Raw genomic sequence first — 20758 nt, forward strand, 5'->3', positions numbered from 1 at the left:
GGCCCCCTATTTGGAGCCCACTGTTCGTGCAAAGAGCAACTCAGTTCAATAGACAAGTATAGTCAATAGGTTTAGCTGAATCCACCGGCCCTCTGGGTCACAACAGAGCGGCGGCTGTATGATAAGGTGAATATAGGCAGCACGGCAGCTGTCAATGACAAATCACAGCACGGCGGCTGTCATGAGATGAAGTCTGGCCGGTACACAGTACCGCTTACCCTTAGATGGAGGATGTGGCGGTCCTCAGTGTTGGAGTCGGGTACAGCGGTGCAGGGTCAGGTTCCAGCGGATCAGTCCATACACAGATAATATTAGCACCATCAGCGAAGCACCCTGCAACTCATCCTACTGCACCGGGACCCAGACCAGCATCACAGCTGTATTTCCACCGCACGCACCGCTCCTCCACATAGGCACCAGACCTAGGAGCGGGCGTTCCCACTTAAGACCTACATCTGGACTCCGGACCGTGCTCCCTTGCACCCGGACCCTGCGCCGCTGGGCTCGACATTACCACCGAGGACTGCCATATCCTATGACTCCAGCAGCGCTGCAACCGGACTCTGCATCGTTGAGCCCGACGCCATCTTTGAGGACTGCCATATCCTCCGACTCCACTACTGCCCGGCTCCAGGACCGCTGGAACCTGACCCTGCACCGCTGTACCCGACTCCAACACTGAGGACCGCCACATCCTCCATCTAAGGGTAAGCGGTACTGTGTACCGGCCAGACTTCATCTCATGACAGCCGCCGTGCTGTGATTTGTCATTGACAGCTGCCGTGCTGCCTATATTCACCTTATCATACAGCCGCCGCTCTGTTGTGACCCAGAGGGCCGGTGGATTCAGCTAAACCTATTGACTATACTTGTCTATTGAGCTGAGTTGCTCTTTGCACGAACAGTGGGCTCCAAATAGGGGGCCTCCAGCGCCTGCAAGTGCACTGCAGGCGCTCTTACCACACTCCACTGGTACTAATTATTATCTGGACATATATCACACTTGCCGCATATGTTTTATTAATTCTAACTTAGGCAACTTACTGTATCTGATTAGTGTCATTGCCTTAGTGAGTGCAAGGATCCTGCACTCCCATTTTATGTAATTTTATACTGTAGCTCAATAAAATTATTATTTTTCATATCTTGGACATAGACATTGATTTATTTGATACAGAGTCACACCACATTTTTCACCTACATAGTTTCACACCTCTACATAGTCACATTCTAACTAACCCACAATACATTTTCAACCACCATCCTCTAAACCACAAGCAGATTAAGTATATTGTCACTCTCATACATTCTCTTCTCACTCATTCACACATTTATATACATACACATTGACATACTTATAAATACATACACCCACCCAATACAGCCCAACACACTCGTAGCATATCTAGCCCTGGAGAAGAAGCCAAACCACTGATTGTCTACAAGTACTCAGCAGTGTTCCAATTGGTGCAGGCAGCTGTCTAAACACTTGAAATGCTAACTGGGAGTGACACCAATTGATGTTTATGCCCCTATGGACTCACCAATAAGACATACTACCAGAACTTCTGCTTTCTTGGTTTTATTGTTGTAGAGACCCTTCCTCCCCCAGCATAGGTTATTAGGTGAGAATGTTCTTTAATAAAAGTACTTGTGTATTGGGGAAAGGAAGGCTCCAGGATATATGCAATTTGCCACAAAAGGTTTGACCTCACATATAAGAAAAATTGTGGGCAATGGCTTGGTAGTATGAGATCACAGAAATATATTACAAAGAACCTGTTCTCATGTTAGGTTATGAGAAAAACATATTGAAGGAGATTTATCAAGCTCTGTAGTAGAATTTTTTTAAGTTAAAAAGTCGCACGTACTTGCGCACGTGCAACTTTTCTATACATGCTGTGACTTTTTGATTTTTGCTTATTCCATATCACATTTCTGAAACCTGCTCACATAGTAATTTTTTATTTTTTACTTTGCAGTGGTCATGTATTTATCAAATGCAATAGTCGCTATTTATGAAGAAAAAAAGTTGCATCTCCATTTAAAAGTCGCATATGTATTCCAGGTCCAACCTGGCTTACAGAAAGTGCATACGTCTGCAGAAAAGGACATTAACACCCACTTTAACAACTGTTTTTTTCTGCATCATGAAACAAAGCTACTACATTCATGTTAATGTTAATTATAGAAAAAAAATAATTATATAACTAATAACTCTATAAATTTTAAGGTTGAATATACACACTGCACATGTTGTTAATTTTAGGACACGTACATGCTGGCGTACCCACTAAATTAAAAAATTCATGTTGTGTTAAAACAGAATAAGGAACAAAATAATTGTGTAAGAATTTTTACAGACTACTTAAATAACCCATATGTAGCACTAAAATTTTTCCTTAAAAAAACAGAAACATCTATAGTAATACCGCTTCATGCACATTTTCTGGTGGGTAACGAACCGAGCCGTTTTTTTTTTTTTTGTGGCTTTACTATTGTTTAGGTGCCTGTTGGTGCTGCGCTGTCTTCCTTCCTGACATAAACTCCGGCCTCAGCGCAGCAACGCAAGACTCCGCCCACCAATGTCACAAAATGCAGGCTCAAAATTAAACAAAAAAGCCTCCAGAGTACGGATATTCATGGTGCGGCATAGTATGTATTTATTATTTTTTTTATTTCTGAGGAGGGTGAAGGGGTTGTTGCGGGATAGTTGGAGTACAGCTATTTAGTGCCAGGCCGGCCAGTCAGGGTGTCACCCGATGTGGTACACCCCCCCCTTACTGTCACTCTCTAGCAACGCTACTGCTAATAAAGGGTAGATAAAGAACTTTGGCTATTAACATAAGGGAAAACTTTTCTGCTTTAAAAAATGCTTTTGTAAGCGGGTTTCCCAGGTTTTGCTTACATGCGATTTAATTATCAAGGTCGTGCGACTATTTGATAAATAGGTCGCATGTAAGCAAAAGTAAGTTAATAAAAAATTGTCATATAAAAGCCATACGTTTGAAAAGAATGAGAAATCTCCTTCATTGTTTCTTTGACAATCCCTAAATGCGGGTATGATCATTCCTTTAGAATATATTCTTTAATAAAAATAAATGGCAGACTAAAGTAATGGTATTTAGCAAATACGAGCAGATCTCTAACCATCAGCTGCTGTCAGTGAGAAATCTAGGTTTTGGTGCTCATAAAAATTGGTGAAAGACCTGATGTAAATGGATGCCTTTAGGCACACAATTACATCTTCGGAAATGTCATATGAACATGTCAAAAGGTAGTAGAAGTGAAAATCCAGGAGCTAGAACAAGATGGCTGTAAGGATCTTTAAAGCTTCACTCCTTAGGTTTGACACAGGAGAAATGCTGTTGTGCCTTTGCAATTCATGTTAGAAAATCATTTCTTCCCAGTGAACCCAAGAGAAAAAGATGGGCAGCCATTTCTTTCTAGCAATTGGTGGAAGCCTCCTCACTTTCCAGACTATTACTGGTACTTTGTGTCACAGTCAAGTGATACATTGCAAATGTCTAAATCTAATGTGATAAATGATAAAAAAGTAAAAATAAATAAACTTGACAATGATACTGGCATCTTACATAAATACGATATGTTGTACGACAAATAATATAGCCAATGGACTACTTACTAGAATTGTAGTGATTATAAGTGTTTTATTAGCCAGGGTGTCAGTAACATTTTGGAACAAGTATCTTTTGTCCATGGAGATACCATTAGTCACATGCCACTGTCCAATCTGGTAGGAAAACAAAAATCCAACATTTTGGTTATTTTACAAATAAAATGAATACTAAACTATGACCATCATTTCTTCTTATAAATTGAAAGACATTAAAGGGGTATTCCAGGAAAAACTTTTTTTTATATATATATCAACTGGCTCCAGAAAGTCAAACAGATTTGTAAATTACTTCTATTAAAAAATCTTAATCCTTTCAGTACTTATGAGCTTCTGAAGTTAAAGGGGTACTCCGATGAAAACCTTTTTTCTTTTAAATCAACTGTTGACAGAAAGTTAAACATAGTTGTAATTTACTTCTAGTAAAAAAATCTTAATCCTTCCAGTACTTTTTAGCTGCTGAATGCTACAGAGGAAATTCCTTTCTTTTTGGAACACTGATGACATCACAAGCACAGTGCTCTCTGCTGACATCTCTGTCCATTTTAGCAACCATGCATAGCAGATGTATGCTAAGGGCAGCATGGTGGGTCAGTGGTTAGCACTGCTGCCTTGCAGTGCTGGGGACTTGGGTTCAAATTCCACTAAGGACAACAATAAATAAAGCATTATTATTATTATTATAACGTCAGCAGAGAGAACTGTGTTCGTGATGTCATCAGAGAGCATTCCAAAAAGAAAAGAATTTCCTCTGTAGTATTTAGGAGCTAATAAGTACAGGAAGGATTAAGATTTTTTAGAATTTTTTAGATTTAAAAGAAAAAAAGGTTTTCACCGGAGTACCCCTTTAAGGTTGTTCTTTTCTGTCTAAGTGCTATCTGATGACACCTGTCTCGGGAAACGCCCAGTTTAGAAGCAAATTCAAATAGCAAACCTCTTCTAAACTGGGCGTTTCCCGAGACAGGTGTCATCAGAGAGCACTTAGACAGAGAAGAACAACCTTAACTTCAGAAGCTCATAAGTACTGAAAAGATTAAGATTTTTTAATAGAAGTAATTTACAAATCACTTTAACTTTCTGGAGCCAGTTGATATATATAAAAAAGTTGTTTCCTGGAATACCCCTTTAATGAAGTGTTTCCCAACCAGGGTGCCTCCAGATGTTGCAAAACTACAACTCCCAGTATGCCTTCGGCTGTCCAGGCATTCTGGGAGTTGTAGTTTTGCAACACCTGGAGGCACCCTGGTTGGGAAACACTGCATTAGTGAGTCTAATCTACATCTATGTCCTATGCATGCAGATATAAGAATAAGCAGGTTACATTGATTTTAACGCTAACATCTCATTGCTCATAGTCATGAGTAGTGATCTACCAGCATTGAGATAAATGATTTAGAGAAATTACAAAATCTGCCACAAAATAACAGCAGCAAATATTTACCTTGGTAACAGAAAAGTCATTTTTCCATTGCTGTCAAGTTTTGAAGTAGCAATGTATGCTTGGAGTATAAATCAAATGAGTCCTGTCTGGAATGAGACTGCAGTTTTGCAGGAATCCTCTGCAGTAGCCACTCGAATGCATAAAAAGATGACTTTTTGCCTATTTACTTTTTGTATATTTACCATAACTATTTATAAACCAATCTATTTTACTATCTTCTGTACTGTAGACTGTTGAACACAACTCTCATACCTCCCCTAGCACCATAGTGGCATCGCAATGGGTCAGGCTTTGCCATTCAAGGCAAAATGTCCTTAAAGGGGTTATCCAGGAAAAAACTTTTTTTATATATATGAAATGGCTCCAGAAAGTTAAACAGATTTGTAAATTATTTCTATTAAAAAATCGTAATCCTTTCAGTACTTATGAGCTTGTTCTTTTCTGTCTAAGTGCTCTCTGATGACACGTGTCTCGGGAACAGCCCAGTTTAGAAGAGGTTTGCTATGGGAATTTGCTTCTAAACTGGGCGGTTCCCGAGACACGTGTCATCAGAGAGCACTTAGACAGAAAAGAACAACCTTAACTTCAGAAGCTCATAAGCACTGAAAGGATTAAGATTTTGTAATAGAAATAATTTATAAATCTGTTTAACTTTCTGGAGACAGTTGAGATATATATATATATATATATATATATATATATATATATATATATATATAAAACGTTTTTTTCTTGGATAACCCCTTTAATGTTTGCCCTCCTCCCTCCATGCACCTTTAGCCATTTCCCTATCATCCTGGCTTGGTAAAATGCAGTTCCTCTGGAGAGGGAAGTCCAGTAAATATCTGCAGTGAAAAGCAAAGAAATGAAGCCCCTCCAATTCCCCCTCTTTATATTGCTGATCTGCACTTTGTATAGGGAGCAGAGTGGTGAAATAAAACATTCCTCCACAATAACAAAAGACATCTCTTTTCTTATTATTAATAATAATAATGATAAAAATATTTAACCTCTATCCTTTATGTTATGGGATGCTTCCCTTCTCTTTTAAACATGCTGTTATAACCCCATAACGGAATAAACCATCTTTTGTCTCATCCTGTTCGGTTAACTACTGACCTTACTGTAACCCCCTTTCATCTCTAGACTCCTCGTACGCTTGGTCTATTCCCAACTGATCCGCTCATTCTGCCTGCTCTCTTCTTAACCCCTTACATCTGATTTCTACACTTTGTGGTAACTGCCTTAACTGGACATACTTAAAGGGGTACTCTGCTGAAAACATCTTATTCCCTATCCAAAGGATAGGGTATAAGCTGTTAGATCGCAAGGGTCCCACCACTGGATCTCTGCTGCGGCACCCCTGTCATTCAGAGCACCGAGCAAACTCCGCTCAGTTCCGATGACTGGCGATGCCAGCCGACACGCCGCCTCTATTCACATTTATGGGAGGAGGCGTGATGGGTATGTACTAGCCTTCACGCCCCCTCCCATAGACATGAAAGGTGGGGGGCGTGGTGTGATGTCACGAACGGGGAAGATGCAAGCTTCCGTGTTCCGGATGCTGCTGCTGCCAGCCCGGAGATCGCGGGGGTCCCCAGTGGTGGGACCCCCACGATCTAATATCTTACAGATTTTTTTTCAAATACTCCTTTGAGAACTGCAAAGTACCCCTGGGGGTACTTGTACTTCAGGTTGAGGACCATTGCCGGGTCCTGGCAATTTTTTAAAACTGATTTCTCTGAAACCCCAGAGCATTTCAGAGTAAATTATAGTGTTCCTTGGCCGCTTTCAGGGCACTTGTTTCATGCTGCCCTTTAAGAATTCTGTTCCCCTAACTTTCTTCCTATGGGTATGCTCACACGGCAGAATTTCTGCAATTTCACAGAAATTCTGTTTAGCAAGACTTGTTGAACAAAATTGTGGAAGAATTTCTATGTTCTCAGAACACAGAATTACGCCAAAATTCAAGCCCAATTGATTTTAATAGAATTCCGTTGCACAATTCCACAAAATATAAGACGGTCTTATATTTTTGCGGAATGTGGAAAGCAGAATTTCTGCCGCAGAAATATTGCTGCCTGAATAGGACTGCAGAATCCCATTCAAATCAACAGGCGGTTAATTACCAGTAGAATTCTTCTGCAGAACTCCGTATGGGAATTCTGCCGTGTGCACATACCCTATCTCTATGACAGCTTATTAAATGTGTGTCTGTTGCTGGCTCTACTTCTTCTATTCCCCTTGTTATTGGGGTTCTATGGGGTTCAGTGTTTGGTCCTCTCCCATCTTTTATCCTACATGACCTATATCTGACAAATTATCAGCAGATTTGGCTTTCAGTTCTTTTTCTACTGTGATGACACCCAATAATTCAGCTCTTCCCATGACATTACCCCTGCACTACTACTAAAACACCCATGATTGTCTGTCAATTGCCTCCATAACAACTTTCCACAGTGCAACACTCCCTATATCTCCTACCTTATCTCAGTCTACCACATTTTAAGATTTAAAGGGTATTCCAGTAAAAAACTTTTTTTTCATATAAACTAGCCCCAGAAAGTAAAAAAAAGAAATGCATTTCCTCTGATGTCATGACCACTGTGCTCTCCGCTGACCTCTGCTGTCCATTTTAGGGACTGTCCAGAGCAGCATATGTTTGCTATGGGGATTTTTTCCTGCTCTGGACAGTTCCTAAAATGGACAGCAGAGGTCAGCAGAGAGTACTGTTGTCATGACATCAGAGGAAATGCATTTCTTTTTTGGATTTCTCTTTAGTATATAGCCCCTAAAAAGTACTGGAAGGATTAAGATTTTTTTAATAGAAGTGATTTACAAATCTGTTTAACTTTCTGACACCAATTGATTTAAAAAAAAAGTTTTCCACAGGAGTACCCCTTTAAAAAATCTTAATCCTTCCAGTACTTATCAGCTGCTGAAGTTGAGATGTCTGACACCAGTGCTCTCTGCTGACACCTCTTTATGTCTCAGGAACTGCCCAGAGTAGTAGCAAACCTCTTCTGCTCTGGGCATTCTTGAGACAGAAAGAGGTGTCAGCAGAGATCACTGTTGTTAGACAACTCAACTTCAGCAGCTGATAAGTACTGGAAGGGTTAATATTTTTTAATAGAAGTAATTTACAAATATGTTTATCATTCTGGAGCCAGTTGATATGAATTCATGAATTTTTATGATATGATTTTTTTTTTTTTTTACTGGAATACCCCTTCCCATCCTCCATAATCTATAACTCTCACTAATGTATTACTGTGGTCCATCAGGCTATTTCCTTATATCTACATTTTTAGGCAGACCTATAACATTCCCTAATTAGATTTCTTTCTTTTTATAACCATTATTTGTCAGCAACTCACCCTTTCATCCAACAGTATCCCCACACTCCCTGCACGTCATATGTATGTACATACAGATACTGGGTCATGAAGCTTTATGTGTACTATCCTATTAGGCAGAAAAGTCTGCTGGGTAATTGTTCAAAACAAGCATTTCTTACCTTTTCTATTACCCATGAGTCTTCATAGTTACCTTTTCAGGTTCTGATTAGAATTGGACTTTAATAAAATAAATATAATCCCTTACCTCTTGAAACCCTATCTTGGTGTACTGCAGAATCTTGATATCATAATTTGACCGTTGACCTTTGCTATTGAATTCCACATGTCCAGTAAGACCTTCCAACTCTACCTGTGCAAGAGAAAGACAATAACAGAAAGCGACGGGAAATACACCTGCTTCTCATTGCTTACAGTTTATCTGCCCTGTCATTTTCTACTTCAGTTGTATATGGGGAAGACATTTGTTCTGCAGGGCGGTAGTGTATATAAGAGATATGAGAACTGCACATGTGAGATGTGAGATGACGTTCTGTGAATAAGGTTACTAGGGATAAGTGGATAGCAAGAGCAATGGGAACTATAAAATGAATCTGACAGTAGTCATGTCATGAACTTTAGAGACTTTGTGCATTTGGAATCCCATGTCTTGGTATGAAGGGAACTTATTCTGTCCCTGCCTATAATATTTATTATACAAACTACTGAACAGGGAAGGACCTTTATATATTAGAATGTGCAGCAGCCTCTGCCATAATTGACAATTTATCTGTAGGGCTCTGTTTACACTTTGTGAACTACATTGGGCATATGCACTGGGAATTTACTTAGGAGGTTTGCAGGGTTGTATCCAGGACTGAGAAAAATGGAGAATCCAACACTTCCTTGAGTAGAATTCTCTGTCAGGCAGTTAAGTTGCCAAAATCATTATTGACAGTGGCATCTGAGGGGTTAAATGATCAGAGACAAACTTTATTGGTCTCCATTTGGTGCCCTAATGTCCAAGACTGGTGCTATAGGTGCCAGGGCTTCAGTAATATACAGGACATCGAAATGCAGTCTTCTTCAAAAGCTCTATTTCATATTTCTTAAATTTAACATCTCATGCCTTTGGCTGGAAAAGATTCCACGGGGGGGTTGAAATTTCTTCCAGGCATGGAAACAAGAGGGCAGAGTGATGAATATGCAAGTGTCACATGACTACCTCACTTAAAGGGGTACTCCCACCCTAGACATCTTATCCCCTATCCAAAGGATAGGGGATAAGATGTCTGACCGTGGGGGTCCCGCGACTGGGGACCCCCGCAATGTTGCATGCAGCACCCACCTGTTTCTTGTCCAGAAGCGCTGGTGGGTCTCGGTCGCGACCGCGGGAACGGAAGTCCGTGACGTCAGGACTCCGCCCCGTGTGACGTCATGCCCCGTCCCCTCATTGCAAGTCTATGGGAGGGGGCGTGATGGGTGTCACACCCCCTCCCATAGACTTGCATTGAGGGGATGGGGCGTGACATCACACGGGGGCGGAGTCCTGACGTCATGGACTTCCGTTCCCGTGGTCGCAACTGATGTCACGCCCCATTGGGAGTGACAGGGCGTGACGTCACACGGGGGCGGAGTCCTGACATCACGGACTTCCGTTCCCGCGGTCGCGACCCTCCAGCGCTTCCGGACAAAAAACAGATGGGTGCCGCATGCAACATTGCGGGGGTCCAAAGTGGCGGGACCCCTGCGGTCAGACATCTTATCCCCTATCCTTTGGATAGGGGATAAGATGTCTAGGGTGGGAGTACCCCTTTAAGTTGAGCTGATGCCCTTAGTCTGAAAACTATGAGAATATAGTGGGACAATTCCTTGTATGGGCAGACAGACTTAACAGGTGGGCCATTATTGCGTGCTTGCCAGCCAGCCCTTTCTGCTCACATAATAGTTACATGATGGCCAGATATAGTGCTAATTCTTATGTACATACACAGGGCAATAAGGTGCCCGAAATCACAGCTATGCTTTAAACCTGTTTGCAACAAGCGCCGCAATTTCCATAGATCTGATTACTGCATGAACTGCTAGAAAGGATACAATACCTTACCACACCTTTTATTTGCATAACCACTCCTACGCTTATTATGCGACACAGACCGCTCTGCTGAGTAGGACTTCTTCAGACATTATGGCCCTGACAATTTTTATGTACACAACATTTCCAGTTTATGACTGAAATCAGGTGTTTGCAAAACATGAAATAATCCGAGACCATGCTTCATCATTGTACTATGCTTTCAATGGATAACTAATAATGGAAGGTGCTGGATTCTGCATGTGCTTCTCAAGCTTGGAGTTTATTTTGTGCGCCAGTAAGTTGCCCTTGCACTTCTAGATGTAGCATTCAACATTTCTGAACATGCCCTGATGGCCATACTCATCATGTTCCTAAGGGCCCTGCTTACCCAACATATGTCAAAAGAGGTTTATTTGGCAAAAGTGGGTCCTTACATCGACATACCTTTTCTCATGTGGTATTGATTACAGTAGTTGACTATGTTATTCCATGCAGAGACATAAAGTAGAAATGTATATCTCACAATTTATCATTTTTTAAATGCAACGTATGTAGCCTTCTCTCAGAGGTATACTCCCTATGTACTGTATACTTCCGACTGAAAGCTCAAATAAATTGTGAACAGAGACTAAGTCTGATATGAAAAGTGGACATTTTTTATGGGCTGTTTACGTAACATTTTGGCTAAATGCTGCTTGTATATTTTGAATCATGTCCCAAAATAATTCCAACATGTAGCGTAGTGCCAGCCATAGGGTTCAATAGACCAAAGGCAATATACTTGTGACTAGGTTTAGTCCGTTTTATACTGGGGCACATTTTATTTGTAGTATAGTTTTCCACAAATAAAACATATAGGGGGACATTTATTTAGGGCCTTTTTTGCATACTCAGGGACTTTTGTGGTAAGCAAAAAGTTACATACAGCCTTACCTAATCAAATTTCAGTTTTCACTTTGCAGTGGTCACAAATTTATGATGTGCGAAAGTCACACATAAGCAAAAAAAAGTTGCAATCCCCATACAAAAAGTCACAAGTCTGCTCCAGGTCTGACCTAGAGTACAAAACTCCCATATGTGAGCAAAAAGTCGCAAAAAAGTATTTTATCAACCCCCAGTGTTAGTATGATAAATATGTAGCACATAAGCAAAACTAAAGCAAATAAATAAATAAATGACTTCAGAACTTGCTTACCAAAGAATGATAAATGTCCCCCATACTGGTGTTAAACATACCAAATGCCATTAAAAACAGACTATGGTCTAATGATCCTTATGGCTATGCCATGCTATATGTTGGAATACGTTTTTGTCAGTATCCCGACATATACCAGGGGCCTACAGGTAGACACAATGTAATATGAACAGCCTCTTTGATGGAATAATACAATTTCTCATATTTTACATTATAATAAAAGGCATTTTAAAAAGGAGAATCACCCTCACCCTTCCTCACCATTCTCAAGTAGTTCATAAGGCTTGTACCATGTTGCCATATTTGCGCAGAGCCACATGAAAGGGGTTTTACACCAATCTCCTGACTTCGATTTAATTCCTGTACAGCATTCACAATGCCGTAAACAGCATCAAAAAGTAATGCAGCAGACAGCTTAAAAAGACAAGGTAAAGTTATATATATGTTAATTTAGAGATCTATATCTGTGCTAGTCTTTTTGGTTGTCTGCCTCTCTGTGCATCTAAGTAGACATAGTTTTCTATACATTTATCTTCTTATTAAGAATATTATACAATAAATAATGTAAGATGTAAATAAAACATTAAAAGTATTATCTATGGAAAAGACAAATCATTTTTTTTTTATCTTAGACAACTCTTTCAAGATTACAATACATGAATTTAAAAGGAAAAAGTAATCGATTACTACCAGATGTCTCACAGTACATACAGCGGATAAAATCTGTATTAAACACGTCACCATTCTTCTCACTAAATATATTTCCAAAGGTGCTATTGACATACAATTTTAATCAGATGCTGTTACAACCCAAGTAATCCATACATACAAAGAAACCAAAACAAATAAGATCAGAAATGAGGTTACATGGAATAATGTGAAATGACAAAGGGGAAAAGAATTGCACTTTGTACAAAGGCCTTTGTTGGTGATGACAGCTTCAATTTGGCGATACAAATAGAGGCCAGGCGACTGAGTGCAATACAAGAGTATCACACTCAGACCTGAAATAGATTGCATTTATTTTAACCACATGTATTAATAAAGAACGAGCACAGTGTTTTGGGGGTATATGGGAAATTTTGGGTATTTTTGGGTCACCCTGGTGACCTTATAGTATATGTTTACCGGTAGACAACATGCACTCCTCACTGAAAGAGCTGGAGTCCTGTTTCGGAGATTGCAGGTATTCCAGCGGTAGGACCCCTTGTGATTAGCTACTTATCCCCTATCCTGTGGATAAGGGATAAGTTAACTTTCGCTGGGGTACTCTTTGTAAACAGGCTTCAACATGTTTGTTATTCAGCAATAGAGTCTTGCATTGTAAGCATGCATGCAGGCCATAGAGGCTGAGTGCATTACTTACTGTTTTTAGTAAGACAAAACTAAGTGCTAATTCCAGGTCCTTTTAAAGTTCTCCACAAGTGTCCCTTGGCTCTTGGACAACTCTTCTGATTATACTTTTCACATGTTTTACCACTTCCGAATTGAGGACCCAACAGTGCTCAGAACATTTAGAAGCTAAGAAATGCCCCTGGTAACCTATGCCATTGTTATGTTTTGCAACAATCAGGTTGCAAAGGTCTTTAGACAGCTCTTTGGTTTCACCCATCATTAGCTGTGTCTTGTGTGACACCTTGGCGATGAGGCCTTTTTGTAGCCATCAGCTGATATTAATTTGCATTAACAAGGGGCCGGATTGCTTTTTATATATCGATAAATTTCAGCTGTTGTTGAATTTCCATGCCTTTTGCACCTTCCTTTCTATATGTGCTCAATATTTTTCCATGAGTCATTTCACATTAGTACACATTACCTAATTTCTGAGCTTATTTGCTTTGGTTTCTCCATGTGTATAAATTATTTGGGTTGTTACCAACATCTGGTAAAATGTAATGTCAGTAGCACCTTTGTAAACATATTTAGTTAGAAAAATGGTGTAGTGTTCAATACTTATTTGACCCACTGTATCTTATGCTGTGAGAATTAATAAACAAAATGGTTAAACAGATATGTCTAGTCCTATTCACCACAGGTGAAGTAATGACTGGAAATGAGGGCATCTCAATGATATTCTGCCAATTTACCATTGATAAAATTTACATTCAACAGGTGATTCTGATTCAGCTGTATATTTAATAATACAGTGACTGTATGTGTAAGTTGGGATGCATATAGCATCTCCACTTACTTTTGATCTGATGTACAGGGACTCTTGTCAAAGATTCAATGAGTCCCTGCTCCTGTTGTTCTAAATGGCTAGACATACAATGTTTACCTTGCCATTCAGTACATAAAGAAGCAGGGACTCCTGCTGTTTTAGATGAATCCCTGCTCCTTTATGTATGCTACTTTGTGCCCTACATTGATAATATAGGGTGCCACAGAAAGTAGGTAAAGAGGCAGGGACTCTTGTCAGACAGCATGAGTGTCTGCTCCAGTGCCAATGTGTATGCCTCACAGGTTAGTTAACATTTGCTGGATTGGGTGCAGAGCTTAAAGCATTGCTGCTTACCCCTGGACAGCCCAGCTTATTTGTTGGGCCGGGTGCTCTGTACTAGGCCATGAAATGGGAACAGAGTGGTAAACCATGTAATGTATGCCTCAACTCTCAATGTACAGGATCAGGAACTCATCTGTTTGACAGTACTCCCTGTTCCTGTACTGGATTCATCCAAAGAGAGTACTCCAAAAATTGGATTCAGCTGGATCATTTTTTTTTATGTGTTTTAATTTGGAACAATATGTCCACAAATACTTACTGCAGGGCCAGTAAAAGGAGAGTGATCACAGTTCTCTTCCCAAGACTGTTGAAGTATCTGCGTGAATTCCTGAAAGTAGGCGTGTGACTGGTTAAACATAGAAAAACTCAAGATGTTCACTCGGTCATCCAATGGGCTGTCAAATCGTTGCAGTGAAAATTCCTAATAGAAAGCCATTTCAAGATCTGTTACTATTTTGAATATTTATCATCATCAAAATCTTACTTGTATCTGAGGATTACTGTTATAGTTTACATATTATATACATAAATAATAACACAAATAACTACCTATAATACAGTTAAACTCTGTACATAAGTGTCTGACTGGTTAAGTGTCCAACTGCTGGAACCTCCATCTACCAAGAGAACAGTGGTCCTAAGCAAGTCCTGTTTAAATTGAGTAGGAGTTGCATATGCACACTTCCATTCAAAGTCAGTGGAACTGCTGATAGTAACCAAACCCCCTCCCTATTTGTATGATCTATGGTGGTCCGAGCAGTTGGAAACCAATTAATCAGACACATCACCTATCCTGTGATGTCATTACCGCACTACTCCTTTAAAAAGCTTTTAGGATGATAACTTTGGTCCTTGGGTAATAACAATGGTATAACTTAAGGTGCCAATACTGAAACCAGGATAACTTAATTACTTTTAGATAGTTAAAACAAGACCATGACATATGAGTGGGTTTCCGTATGTAAGTAGACAGTAAATTGCAATATTTTAGCCGCTGCTGCTAGACCATTTTGTACACTTCTGGGCACCGGTATATAAGTAAGACATATCATGGCTCGAGCTGGTGCAGAAGCAAAGACTAAAGATAGAGAGATAAATACAGTAGATAGATACATTTTCACAGCAGAATAAGCAGCAGCATTCATGGACAGCATTCAAGTGTGTGACTTTTATTCACCAAAATGCAGTATACAGTGATGTGTGTGCATGTGATCCGTGAGTGCTGCTGCATTTTCTGCTGTGGATACTATGAGGTCCTGGGACTTGGGCCATGGTTCAGCCTGCACTGTGCACCTTGCTTTACCCTGAACTAGATAGATAGAGAAAGTCAGCACAAAACCACTTCTCGCTTGTGTAGGTGGCCTGCCACCATGCCACAACCGGAGAATAATACAAGAAGATACAAATGGTCACAGCAACAAACGGCAGAGGTCTGGTATTCAAAAGCAAGCTTCAACTTTTATTTGCACCATAAAGTGCAAATAAAAGTTGAAGCTTGCTTTTGAATACCAGACCTCTGCCGTTTGGTGCTGTGACTGTATCTCGATGGATAGATAGATAAAACAGTAGGAAAGCAGTACGTCCTTAAGCCATATGAGCAAAAGAAGAGTGGTACACGCAGAGAACAGACCTGGGTGTAATATACAAAAGACAAATATATCTGCAGCACACAAAAAAAAGGTGAAAAGTTTATTCCATCAAAAAATGAGTGTCCACAAGCAACGGTTCAGGCAGCTCACCTGGCCTTTCTCAAGCTCAGTACAAATTGTGCGCAAACACACTTTAAATAAGGATACCAATCAGGTACCAATAGTGATATCAATATATCAATAAAGTGTAAACATTGTATAAAAAAACACATTAAACTTACCTACAGTGCATCAAAGTAATATCAAACAATATCTGTTCTAACAAAGATCCCATTAGTATATATGCAATGTTATTGTATGCATCACAGTGCTACCCACCAAGTACCCCACCTTAATAGGATCATGATTATATTATCTATCACATCCTAGTGCAGATTAAAAACAAAATGCAGTGGTTATGGGAGCTCTCACTCACCGGGACACACGTTTCCATTAGTTTGTAAACAAAACCAATGCGCTTGCGTGCCACACAATAGTAACAGTGTGCGCGTGCCACCATTGCGCTTGCACATTGCACAGTAAATGTATAATAAACTAATATAAATTTATTACAAAAAATACAAAATCGCAGTCCGGTGAGTGCAGTTTCATCCCATGATGCCACTGTAGAAAGAAGAGAAAGAAACATAATCAGAATCATATACCATGATTAATTAATTCACATTTTGTACTGAATACACTAACATGTACAAATCACGAATCCGGGCTGTAACAGAGAATCCTTATCTCCCCATAACCCTTGATGATACCTTAAATTCAACAATTAATCCGTTTGGCTTCAAAGAATTGAGAACAAAAATCGAATTCAATTCTTGTCTTTTGAGAATGCCCTGTTGGTTGATCATGAATTTCAAATCATTCTCAATGTGTCCTTTGTTGACAAAATGTTTAGGTACTGGTAGATCAGTTATATTTTTTCTAATAGTGTACTATTATGTTGGTTAAGTCTTGTTTTCATGTCCCATTTGGTCTCCCCCACATAGAGGAGACCACATGAGCCCCATAATACATAAATCACATAAGAGGAATTACAGGTTAAATAATGTTTAATTTGATAGGCAACATTTGAAGTTGAATGTATGAAATTCTCTCCTTTATTCATATATTTACAATTAATGCATGACCTGCAAGGGTAACTACCTTTTACTGTTTGGTGATATACGAATGAACACATATTTCCTGGTGAGAGCTCCCATAACCACTGTATTTTATTTTTAATCTGCACTAGGATGTGATAGATAAAATGATCATGATCCTATTAAGGTGGGGTACTTGGTGGGTAGCACTGTGATGCATAAAATAACATTGCATTTATACTAATGGGATCTTTGTTGACACATATATTGTTTGACATTTCTTTGATGCACTGTATGAAATGTTGATGTTTTTTTTCTATACAATGTTTACACTGAATTGATATATTGATTACACTATTGGTACCTGATTGGTATACTTATTTAAAGGGTGTTTGTGCACCATTTGTACAGAGCTTGAGAAAGGCCAGGTGAGCTGGCTGAAACGTTGCTTGTGGACACTCATTATTTTTTGATGGAATAAACTTTTAACCTTTCTTTTTTGGAATTGTGTGCTGCGAATATATTTTCTTCTGTATATTACATGGATGCCTGACCCAGGTCTGGTCTCTGCGTGCACATATGGCTTAAGGAAGTGCTGTTTTCCTACTGTTTTATTGATGGTCTACAAGCGTGCACCCTATATTTAATTTTTGCAATATATAATTGGACAAAATGGCGACTGGTATGTCATCTTCTACTATTTTTAATCCAATGAGTGTCTTTTCATACACTGATGTGGACATATCACGGATCCTAGGGAGTGTGTCAGAGGATGCAACATTTCTACATACTCCTTCGATTATAGATATCCAGAGGAATTACGAATTCGCTACAAATAAATTATCTCACCATGCTGGCTGAATATTATAAAGGTACAGAGGATCCCTAGGGGCCTGAGATCTCAACCTAGGGACAATGCCTACGTTAATGATACGGAATACGGTAATAGATTCAAAGCAATCCCAAATAAATATGCCATGGATCTAATGTTGCTCCAAATGGAGTTTCTACAACAGGATATAGCAAAAGTCAAACAATCTGAGATGCAATTGGAGTCTACGTTGAAGGAGAACTCTCAATAAACAAAAGGAGTTTCTGATCAAATTAATGAGTGATTTGGAGGGCATAAAAAAATGGCATTGGGGATCCCCATTTACTAATTATAGGAGGAATAAGAGGGGTGAAAATTTTCTTCTAGGTTTTCTTCTAGGGTGTCTGTTATACCTACAGCAGATGCTTCTGTCTCTGATGTGTCTTCATCTGTTTCTAGTGCAAGAAAAACCACAAAGCTACAGGACCTAGGACTTGAAAATGTAAGTGACTTTTCACCTAATATTGAAACTCATTCTATTGACACCTATTTTTGAACATGTTAAAAGGGATTTGTCAAAACTGAAAAACAAATGTGTATGGCTGAAACACCCCAATATGACACGTAAAGATATGGATGCCCTTACTGCACTTGTCTGTGACCGCAACATCAAGCCAGCCAACAAGGGTACTGCACTTTATCCAAGAGATCCGAAAAGTGAAATAGAAAGTAAGATCAAAACAGTGTTGGATATAAATATTTAATTGTTTTATTTCCAGTGATGCCACAATTATATCTTCTGCCCAAAATACATAAAGATTGTGCCAATCCACCAGGCCACCCCATTGTGTCCGGGGGAAATTCAATTACCTCTCGAATATCTGTTTTTTTGGACAAACTTTTGTGACCTTTTGCTGTTAACACTAGGTCGTATATTAGAGACACCTCAGACTTTCTGGAAAAAATTGTTGCAATACAGATACCAGATGAAGCAATTATTGCTTCCCTTGATGTAATCAGCCTCTACGCCTCCATACATTGTGGGGGAGTAGAGGCAGTGGCTAGGAGTTTACACAATGCCAATTTTTCTGAAGAAAAAATTGATTTTGTGGTATCATTATTAAACTTGGTGTTGGAGAATAATTACTTTCTTTTTAATGATAAGTTCTATATGCAAAAACAGGGAACAGCAATGGGTAGCAACGTAGCACCTACATATGCTAATAGCTTTATGGCTAATTTCCAGTCCGAAGACCAGTTCATCTATGTATCCCACCACTCAAGTAAAATACATGGGGGGTGGAGGTACATAGATGATATTTTCTTGATCTGCACTGGATGTGTAACAAATTTGTTGTCATTTCAGGAATACCTCAATAGCGGGGACACAGACATCAACTTTACGTTGACCCATTCCACAATTCAGTGTTTTTTTTGGATGTCCTAATGACTGTAGAAAATGGATGGCTGACAACAGACTTATTTACAAAGGAGACAGACAGGAACACACTTCTGAGGTACGACAGCTGCCACCCGAGACTTATGGTGAACTCCTTGCCCTATAGCCAGATGCTCAGGGCAAGGAGGATCACAGACTCACCTGACAAGTTAGACAGGGCCCTGAACTGAATGGTCTCTAACTTTAACCCCTGAACGACGAAGGGCGTAAATGTTCGTCCTGGGGAGTTGGTACTTAATGCACCAGGACGTACATTTACGTCCTAAGCATAACCGCGGGCATTGGAGTGCTGCCCGGATCATGCGCGGGAGGTCCCGGCTGTTGATCGCAGCCAGGGACCCGCCGGTAATGGCGGACACCCGCGATCCCGCGGATGTCTGCCATTAACCCCTCAGATGCTGTGATCAATACAGATACAGACGAGGAGGAAAAATCAAAAATGTAAAAATAAAATTGTCTGCGTCCTTAAGGCCCAAATGGACTGCGTCCTTAAGGGGTTAAACAACGGGGTAACCCAGATAATCTTATACAAAGACAGAATTGCAGGATTATATTAAGTGACATTGACAACAGGGGGGCGAAGGAGAGACAGAACTTGACAAAAGATAAAGTGTAGCCTTTGTCAGTACATATAATGATTTATCTCCAGACATTGGCAGAGTTCTGCATAGACATTGGCATCTTTTGAGTGGATATGATATCATCCCTGAATTTCTCTACCCCCCCTCTAATGTCCAATAGGAGAGCCGATAGTTTGAAGGACAAATTAGTGAATGCGGACATTTTGTTTAAAATAGGTAGGACACATCGGTATATCGCCACATAGGAAAAAGGTAGTTACCCTTGCAGGTCATGCATTAATTGTAAATGAATGAACAAAGGAGAGAATTTCATACATTCAACCTCAAATGTTGCCTATCCAATTAAACATTATTTAACCTGTGATTTATGTATTATGGTGCCCATGTGATCTCCTCTATGTGGGGGAGACCACATGGGACATGAAAACAAGACTTAAGCAACACTATTAGAAAAATAGAAAACTGATCTACCAGTACCTAAACATTTTGTCGACAAAGGACACAGTGAGAATGATTTGAAATTCATGATCGACCAACAGGGAATTCTCAAAAGACGAGAATTGAATTGGATTTTTGTTCTCAATTCTTTGAAGCCAAATGGGTTAAATGTTGAATTTGAGGTATTGTCAAGGGTTATGGGGAGATAAGGATTCTCGGATACAGCCCGATTCGGGATTTGTACATGTTAGTGTATTCAGTACAAAATGTGAATTAATTAATCATGGTATATGATTCTGATTATGTTTCTTTCTCTTCTTTCTACAGTGGGTTCATGGGATAAAACTGCACTCACCAGACTGTGATTTTGTATTTTTTGTAATAAATTTATATTAATTTATTTTAAATTTTTTGAGTCATTTATGCGGGTCTAGAGTGACTTATATGAGCGTGAAAAATCTGGTGCTTCCAATACTCATCTTATTTCTGTATTTCTTCTTTTACATTTCATTTTACTTAATTTAATTTTTATTTCATTTTTTATTATTTATAATTT

At 39.5% G+C, this 20758-nt stretch overlaps 1 protein-coding gene and 1 long non-coding RNA gene across 4 annotated transcripts in view; one reads left to right on the forward strand and one right to left on the reverse strand.

The window, feature by feature from the left end:
• LOC130294346 (uncharacterized) overlaps positions 1-20551 on the forward strand; it is a 38147-nt gene extending 17596 nt beyond the window's left edge. The window contains exons 2-4 of the long non-coding RNA XR_008848464.1: positions 18184-18226; positions 19091-19241; positions 20530-20551. This is a non-coding gene — a long non-coding RNA (uncharacterized LOC130294346). The remainder of the gene's footprint in view (positions 1-18183; positions 18227-19090; positions 19242-20529) is intronic.
• GRIK4 (glutamate ionotropic receptor kainate type subunit 4) overlaps positions 1-20758 on the reverse strand; it is a 454975-nt gene that overhangs the window by 69066 nt on the left and 365151 nt on the right. For 2 of the 3 annotated variants that reach the window (XM_056543987.1, XM_056543988.1), the window contains exons 8-11: positions 14448-14609; positions 11937-12099; positions 8682-8782; positions 3647-3754 (exon numbers count right to left, since the gene is read on the reverse strand). In XM_056543987.1, coding sequence (XP_056399962.1) covers positions 3647-3754; positions 8682-8782; positions 11937-12099; positions 14448-14609 — 534 coding nt within the window. Of the gene's footprint in view, positions 1-3646; positions 3755-8681; positions 8787-11936; positions 12100-14447; positions 14610-20758 lie in introns of all 3 variants that reach the window. The other variant, XM_056543989.1, reaches the window with a different exon arrangement.

This window comes from Hyla sarda, chromosome 10, assembly GCF_029499605.1.
Source record: "Hyla sarda isolate aHylSar1 chromosome 10, aHylSar1.hap1, whole genome shotgun sequence".
Classification (NCBI taxonomy): Eukaryota; Metazoa; Chordata; class Amphibia; order Anura; family Hylidae; genus Hyla; species Hyla sarda.